The sequence below is a fragment of the Myotis nattereri genome (assembly GCF_964212035.1).
Source record: "Myotis nattereri genome assembly, chromosome: 14".
NCBI classification, from domain to species: domain Eukaryota; kingdom Metazoa; phylum Chordata; class Mammalia; order Chiroptera; family Vespertilionidae; genus Myotis; species Myotis nattereri.
In genome coordinates this window covers 13546822-13554901 of record NC_138089.1, presented here as the reverse complement: position 1 = coordinate 13554901, position 8080 = coordinate 13546822, and the positions used below count along the sequence as shown (strand labels likewise).

Below are 8080 nucleotides of genomic sequence, written 5' to 3'. Positions count from 1 at the left end.
TGAGGAAGCTGTCGCCTTCCTCTGTGCAAACAAAACCGACACTTCTCCTTCCCCGCGCAGTGGGTCTGCGGGTTGGACCGGCGGCCGGGACCCCACCTTTGGCGGCGACCGGGGCGAAGCATCCACCTGGCAGCCAGGAGCGTCTTTCCTTGGGTCCCCACTTGACGATTTCTCCTCCAAGGACAAGGACTGGAGGCCGTTTAGATGCCCGTGTAGCCTGGATTCGAATCCCAGCCCCACCTCGTCCCCATAACCCTACCATGTCATTTAGCGGATCTCTGCCTCCACTAGTCAGTCCGTAACGGGGGCATGATCCTCCCCATAGCGAGTGGCGAACACTCGGGAGAAGGGCCTGGCATGGAGCAGGCGCTCCGGAAATGCTGCAAGACGAGCACTGACCGCCTACTGTGTGCCGGGCTCGGGGATGACCGGACAACAAATCGCGCTCACAGTTACTTGGGAATCTCCTCCCTCATCAATTCTCTTTCCCTCCAAAGAGCCTCCACCTGCCGCGGGAGCCGCGCAGCGTCGCCGCCCTCGCTCTTGCACAACAGGCTGGACGGTGGAAGCGCACGCCGGGCGGCGCCGCGCGTCCTCCCCGCGCCGGGACGTTGTCTAGGAGACGCGGGCGGAATCGCCGGCGAATATTAAGATGCTGGGGGGGGGGGGGGGCGGGGAAGGAGGGTCGGCGCGCCCAGCCAGTAATCCGAGCTCGTTGATTATCCAGATTCGGATCAAACGGGGCGCGGCGGCCGGCCCCCTCCTGGGAATGATTAGATGATTAATGTAATGCTGTTTGAAGGGTCTCTGTTTTCTCTCTTAATTTGGGTCATTACTTAGGAAGCAAGCGTGAGATCATTTCAGCAGCGCGCTCGGCGGCGCAGAGGAGATCGCTAGCGACTCAGGAAATGGGCTGCTGCGCGGGGATCCGTGCGGGAGGCGGCGGCGGCTCAGGGGGTGCCCCCCGTGGCAGCGCCCCCGGCACGCGGAGCGCGGCCCGGACCAGCCGCGCGGCCCAGGGAGCCCCGGAGCTCGGGCTGGGCAGGGACCCTGGGCCTCAGGCCTCGCCTCCAGGGAGACTGGGAGGGACCGCTGCCCCAGTAGGTCGCCCAGAGAAGCGTCCAGCCCAGAAGCGCCCCGACTGGGCTCGTGCCCGACTGTTTACCCCGCACGAGGAGGCGCTTTGCTCGAGGACGCACCCCAAATTTGCTCCCCAACATCCAGCCACTTTGAACCCCTCTTTTAAGAAAAAGTCATCCAAATAAAGCAACACCCAGAATTCTAAGCGTCGGAACAGTCACCAAGTAGAAACATTTCATCGCGTGGAGGCCTTTTCACCCAAGCTTTGGGTGGGGGGGTCCGCGGGGGGGGGGGTCTTAGTGCGCAAGCGCAGTAGGAACACCGGTTTGGCCTCACAGTGGTCCCAGCTCCCGGAGGAAGTCGCATTTGGGCAGGGAAATGCTAGAAACGCGTATTTCCTTCTCATTCTTCGGCGTTGCTGAGCTGGCCGCGCCGCGAGGGGACAGGGGGCGGGAAAGAAAACGCGCACAACGATCTGTTTATTGAGTCATATATGCATATATTCCGTGTTCGGATGTACAGGAGGATTTACATGGCTGTAGAAAGACGGCGGAGGGTGCCTTGCTCTTCCCCGGCGTTCAAGTCACAGGCTGGCATCACCCCCGCCGCCCGAGGAGCCGCCGAGGCCCGGCATTAAATACGTTTCGGCGCACAGGGTTTAAATAAGTTTCCCGAATATACAAAGGTGGGAGCCACGCTGCTTGCTGCCAGTCATCGAGGAAACGTGTAACTTTCCAAAAATATGCTGGTTTCGATAAATAGACTTTAGCCTCTCTGCTATAGTTTTTTTTTTCCCCCTCTTAATTTTAGACATGAGTTTATAGGTGTGATCTGTCTGGGGGTTGGGTCGGGTCGAAGGGAGGGCGAGGCCGTAGCTCTCAGCTCTGCACGGTCCGCGTCAGGTCCTTGGTGGAGGGGGTGGCCGGGCCCGCGCTGTCATGGAGTTTGCGCACGTGCTTCTTGAGGTCAAAGTTCCTGCAGAAGCCCTTGCCGCAGGTGGCGCAGGTGAAGGGCTTCTTGTCGTTGTGCGTGTGCATGTGGAAGGTCAGGTTGTAGACCTGGTGGAAGGCCTTGTTGCAGATGGTGCACTTGTACTGCTTCTCGCCGCTGTGGGTCAGCTTGTGGTTCTTGTAGTTCCCTGCAAAGACCGACAACAACCACGTTCGGGGATGGGGTGGCAAGGGGAGGGCGGAGCCGGGCCTCCCGGGGTGGGCTCGGGTGCCGCGCTCAGACGGCGACGCTGGGCTGAGCGGGCGCGACCTCTCCCAGTGAAGAAGTTGTCAAACTTCGTCAGCATCAAGCCCACGGCTCACAGGACTGGACGGCCCAGCCCCCGCCTCAGCCCCGTTCCCCCCACCCCCGGCCCCGGGGCCCGCCCTGCGTTCCCCCCGCTGGGCTGGGCCGGCCCGGAAACTTTCGCGCCCCCAGAGACACCTGGGGTCCAACTGTGGGTTGCTACTGCGCTCCAAGAAATTCTCTCGAACCCAGGCTTTGGCCCTCATCCCCCCCCCCTCATTAAAAAGATTTACTCCCTCTTGCCCCCCAGCTACCGCCTGGACAGCCGACATGCTTTGGCAGATCAAGAGGAGCGCCGAGGTTGGGGTTCTGGGAAGAGTAGCGGTTTCCCCGAGTCTTAAATCGTTCCCACGTGGTGGATTTTGCCTAGATTTTTTTTTTTTTTTTCATTAGAAAGGGGAGTTCCGGCTACAAAGGGAACCTTTTTCTGTAAGGCAACACACTCTCTCCCACCTTCTTCCCCTCTGCCCCTGCCTTCCTCACGCCCCGGCTCCCACATGCGGCGTCTCCGTGCCACCGACCAGACTCCGGCGAGGTCTACTACCCGCCCGGAGCTCCCACCCCAACCCCGCGCAACCCGATTCCAAAGAAAGGCGGCGCGAGCCGGCGGCGCTCGCTCCCTCTCGCCGGATCTCTTTGCCTTTCCGCTAGCGCGACCCGCCGACACCCAGGTGAGAAGCATAGAGGGCTTCGCCCCGCACGGTACCTTTCTGGTGAAAGCCTTTGCCGCAGAATTCGCAGACGAAGGGCTTGTAGCCCGCGTGGATGCGGATGTGCGTGTTGAGCGTGGAGCTGCGGTTGAAAGCTTTGCCGCACTGGTTGCATTTATGAGGCTTTTCCTGCGGAGAGGGGCGCGCACACAGTGAGGCTGAATGCCGGGCAGGGAAAGACCACCTCGGGGGTACCTGGAAGGAGCCCCCTGGAGGGGCACGGGCTCTCCGAGAGGGGTACGGGGAACCCTTGGCCATCCTCTCCCCAAAGACGTCGCTCAGGCGCGGGGTGTTGCACGCGGGCCAGGCTGGACCCGGGGCCACGTACCTGGGTGTGGATAATTTTGTGTCTGCACAGCGTGCTGGCCTGGCGGAAGCCTTTGCCGCAGACTTTGCACACGAACGGTCTGGCTCCGGTGTGGACCGGCATGTGGCGGGTGAGGTTATAGTGAGCGTTAAACACCTATGGAAGGACACGAGGGGGCCTTGTGGTGTGTCCATGGGACAGCCTCGCATCAGCCCAGGGAGGCCACAGCTCACCTGGCCCAAGCGACACCCCTCCCCCCAACCAGAGCCCCTTTCATTCTGCCAAGGGCTTCCCAACCCTCTGCTCTCGCCAGCTGTGTGTGGCCAGTGACCACGGCATCCCCATTTTACAGAACAGGAAACTGAGGCCCCCAGACTGAAGTAGACAGCTATTGGGGAGCTCCTAAACTTGAGAAAGGGGTGACAGGCATCCCCAAGAAAGCAGCCGCCGCTGCTCACACCTCCCAGACCCCACGGACCCCAGGCCTCACCTTGCCGCACACCTCGCAGGTGAAGTTTTTCGGCTTCCCGTCCGCGGAGGCACCGGGCAGCTTGCCGTGGCCCTTGACGCCTCCGCGCTCGGCGGTCAGGGCCGAGTTCTCCTTCAGCACCTGCTCCAGCGGCGCGGGCAGGCGCTCCTTATGGGCGTAGGGCGCCGGGTGGGGGAACTTGTCCGCGGCCAGGCCGGCCAACTTGGCGTTCTCCAGCAAAAAGAGCTTGGGGTGCGCCGCCAGGGCGGCGGGGGCCTGTGCTGCGTTGAGGAGGCCGGATGGGAAGAGGTGGCCGCCTAGAAGCTCAGATGGCGGGTAGGCGGCCGAGTCCAGGTAGTTGAAGTAGTAGAGCGAGCCGCTGGCCGGCAGCCCCACCGCGTGGTTGATGACCTGCGGCTTGATGACCCTGCCCGCGGGCAGCGCGGACGGCGCCAGGCCCAGCTCGGCCTTGCAGCACACGCCACAGTTGGTTTTGCACAAGCCGCTGGCGCCGCACACCGAAGCCCCCCCGCCGCCGCCACCCGCCCGGAGGCTGCCTTTCCAGAGCTCGGAGTAGCTGAGCAGCGTCTTGGACGGCATGTCGTAGCCCAGGGGCTGGAGGGGGATCATGCAGGGCAGCGGCGAGCAGAGGTTGAGCAGTTTCTTGCCCTGGCCGCTGTCTGCCTCCAGGGCCCCCGGCCGGGGCTCAAAGGGCGCACGGGGCTCCGACGTCTTAGCCATGATGCGCTCGATGGAGAAGGCCAGCGTCTTGGAAGTGGCCGGTGACGCTCCGGCTCGGGGACAGGCCGGGGGCACCATGGTCTCCAGGGAAGCCGAGCTGGCCATGGCGCTCCGAGCCGAGCCGTGCAGACTGGGCCGGGGCGCAGCCTCTTGCCTCTAAGTCTGCATTCCGGAAAGGGCAGGGAGGGAAACCGCCGTTTAATAAGCACCTAGCCGGGTCCAGGTCACCCATTTGCATTCAAATGAACAGGGGCAGAACAAAGTGCACCCAAGGGTACCAAATTACCGCCCGTCAACCCGGCGCGCCAAGGAACCCACCAGCCCTGCCCGGGACTTTCAAAGGGGGCGAGGGGAGGGTTTACAAAGGACTAGGAAAGAGAGAGAGAGAAAGGGAGAAAGAAAGAAAAGAGCCTCAAATGAAGCCCCCTGAGCTGGTCCCGAGACCCCGGCCTCCGGCACGCGTGCTGGGAGCTGGACAGTGAAGGGCAAAGTTACAGGGACCGGAGAGCCACCAGGCATTTACCTCTTTCCCCCACCGCCACGGAGATGCCTTCCGAGCCATGCAGCGCGTTTCCTCTGTCACATTTTGATGGCAAACATCTTCCCCTCCGCGTGAGATCACTGTCTTTTACATTCAGCTGACATCACATGAAGTCACTTCAAGTGGAATGACTCGGGCGGCGGCGCGGCTCCGCCAGCGGCCCCTGTGTCCCCCGCGCTTGCCGGCCGCCGCCGCCGCCACCGCCCCTCAAACTTTAAAAGGAGGCAACTGGCGCCCGCGCTCCCCTTGGGAAAGTGCGAGCGGTTCGCGAATCGGGAAGGAGGGGAGAGATGGGAGGGGGAGGGGGAGGAATCGTGATGGTTTTGCCGGTGGAAAAAAAAAGGGGGGGGGGAGCCCAAACCCAGGCAGAGTTCCGTGCGTGATTCACAACTTTGGGGGCCTATAGGTTTGGGGGACGCGGGGAGGACAGGGGGCCCTGGTCTCGCCGTCCCAGAGGGCCCCGGAGTGTCCATCTAGTTGCCGAAGTCTCCCTTCGCCCTCAGCAGCCGAGCTGGGCATCGCGCTAATAAACTGCCATTTACCCACGGAGCCGGCGCCAGCCCCGAACACGCGCAAATGATAATTACCTCATTAGGATGTGGCGCATGGACGCGAGCGCCGCGTTTGGAGGGCGAACTTGTTAATGGGGAAATATTAATTTATGCAAAAACAACGAGCTGGCCTCGGCTGGCGTCGGAGGTCGGGAGCGAGCTCCCACCGCCTAAGGACGACCCCGAAGCGTCGGGAAGGGCAAGGCCGCGCGCCCAGGTCGCCTGAACCAGGGCGACCGGCGGGGGCACCTCCCCCTCCCTGGCCAGCCCCCTGCCTTCGGCTGCGGGAGGCTGCGCGGCCAGCTGGCGGACTGTTTGAGATCCTAATCGATCAGCATCGCTGATTTGTGATCGGGTGTCGGCGGCAAAGCCCGGCTCTGCTGTTGGTTTAGGGCTGCGTGCGGGGAGAATCCGGAGGGCAGCTCTCCCCGCTGCTGGGTACTTGCTGTTTGTATAATTGAGAAGGTCCGATCTCCACCTGTTTAAGGAGCAGATTGAAACAGCAGAACCTCCCCTGGATCCTATTAAAACGCTTTTCCTCCCAAGGCCATTCAGTCGAACCAATTTTCCGAAGTGATTCATAGAGCTGCATTCTGCCAGGCAGCTCTTTCACTTTTAGCCACTAAAGCACCGCGTGGAACCGGGTTTTGTGTTTTTCTAAAATAAAGAGAAGGATTATCAGAGGGGAGAGGGAAGGGGCCTGGAGGGGGGCGGGAGAGACTTAGTGTGGCCAGAGGTACAAGCCGAGGGAAGAAAAGGCCCTTTTCTAGACAGGCCCCAACTAAGTTCGGAGGAATTCAGCGTTTTGTGCCTGGCGCACAAAAGCAGCGCGCTCCGAGCCCGGTTTGGAGCGGCTGAATTCATCTGTTTGCAGACCATTCCACCTGCGTATCACAACAAACTGCTCAGAGACGCTCCGGCACTTTCAACAGGACGATGCTCCTGGCGACAACAAAAGTGGTGGAGGCTGAGGGCTCTTATGGGGCAGAGGCCGGCTAGCAGGAGAGTGAGGGAGAGAATGAGGTTTGGGAAAGGGGGGGGGGAGTGGTGCGTGGTGTTTTTTTTTTTTTAACTTTTGGATGGTTTTGTTTTCGGGACAATTATATCTTGCCTGCCAGCTTTTGCAAGACCACCAGCTTTGTGGCCGCAACCAGAGTTTAAGAGGATTATGGTGGGTATAATATGAGCAAACAGGGTTGAGGGTTTGACAGTGAATTCCATCTCCAAAGACACAGGATTTTGTGGCGCCCAGGAAATGGTTGGTGGACACAAACCCTCTCCCTTTTCACCCAGGAAAGGCCTGGAGGAGCTGAGCATCCCACCCCAGGCCTCTGCTGCAAACCATCCCAGGAAAACCATGAGGGAAACGGACAGGGAAAGGTTTAGCTTTAACTTCAGGCAAACCACTCCTTTTTTCCCTTCAGAACTTCTTTTTCTGCCCACTCCTCCTCTGGGTGTATTTTCAGACAGGATATCCACAGGGTAGGTAAGGAAAGGAAAAGTGTACTTGCAGAGCAAGGAGTAGGAACAAAGAAAGGTCTCCAAGGGACCGCTGCCCAGAGGGGGACTGCTGGGGTTCATGTCTCACCCTGCCAAGCTCAGAACATACCCCCAAATTCTGCGGTCCCGAGTCTGTTCCCCTCAACCCCTCCCCTTTCCAGATTTCAAAGCTAAAAAGGGGCTTATTCCTCTGGAGGGGAACATGTCCATACAGCCCATTTAATTTCGGTGCTCAGAGAGGCAGCATTCCAGACCCAATGTACCCCCACCCCTATGTTAATGTGAAAGCAATAACACAGATGAACGCCCCCTCACCACCACCCCCACTACCACTACCAAAACAAGAAACAAACCAGCAACTCACCCCGGCATTGAAACAGTATCACTACAGAGTCTCAGAACCTGCATTTCTATCCCGACTCTCCTGTGAATCCCATTCAGCCACCAGCCCCGTACCCCAAACCCCTTTCCAAATTGGGTGATTGTGGATCTCGGGAGCAGCTTGCGAGATCTGCTGGTCTGAAAGCTGGATGAGGCTGAGAGGCTTCCCGTGAGCCTGCCTCGCCATCCCTCCGGCAGAAGCCATCTCCTGCCCGGCACCACAGAGGAGTGCTACCTCCACAGAAAGAAAACGCGTGGGTAAAAGCAAGTTGCTCCTAATGTGCCTCTCTTTCCAAAGGTTGGGTGAATGCACTGGCATTTAGGAAAGTATTTAATTAGCTCCCACAAACTTCTCCTTCCCTTGTCTGCAGATTACACTGAAGTGGAGGGTTGGAAACTATTTTACACCTTGCCACTCACATGTTAATTAATCTCTATCTAACCCTAATTGCAGTTTATTCAAGCCCGCTCAACAGCTCACCCACACAATACGCACTGGTCCTA

At 59.8% G+C, this 8080-nt stretch overlaps 1 protein-coding gene across 1 annotated transcript; it reads right to left on the bottom strand.

Annotated features, from left to right (window-relative positions):
- Positions 1-1540: 1540 nt before the first annotated feature.
- Positions 1541-5334, bottom strand: FEZF2 (FEZ family zinc finger 2). Its single transcript, XM_081106575.1, has 5 exons — positions 5127-5334; positions 3884-4765; positions 3415-3549; positions 3083-3215; positions 1541-2218 (listed from the first exon to the last, which is right to left on the bottom strand). Exons 2-5 carry the CDS (start codon positions 4706-4708, stop codon positions 1959-1961), a joined length of 1353 nt encoding a protein of 450 aa, XP_080962701.1. The 5' UTR covers positions 4709-4765; positions 5127-5334; the 3' UTR covers positions 1541-1958.
- Between the last annotated feature and the right edge of the window lie 2746 nt (positions 5335-8080).

Bases quoted from the DNA above. Each gene is read 5' to 3' on its own strand.
- FEZF2 (XM_081106575.1), bottom strand. From the start codon at position 4,708: ATGGCCAGCTCGGCTTCCCTGGAGACCATGGTGCCCCCGGCCTGTCCC. The intron at 3,216-3,414 runs GTACGTGGCCCC...CCCTCTCCGCAG, and splicing joins ACAAAATTATCCACACCCAG to GAAAAGCCTCATAAATGCAA. The intron at 2,219-3,082 runs GTACCGTGCGGG...CGGTCTTTGCAG, and splicing joins CAAAGGCTTTCACCAGAAAG to GGAACTACAAGAACCACAAG.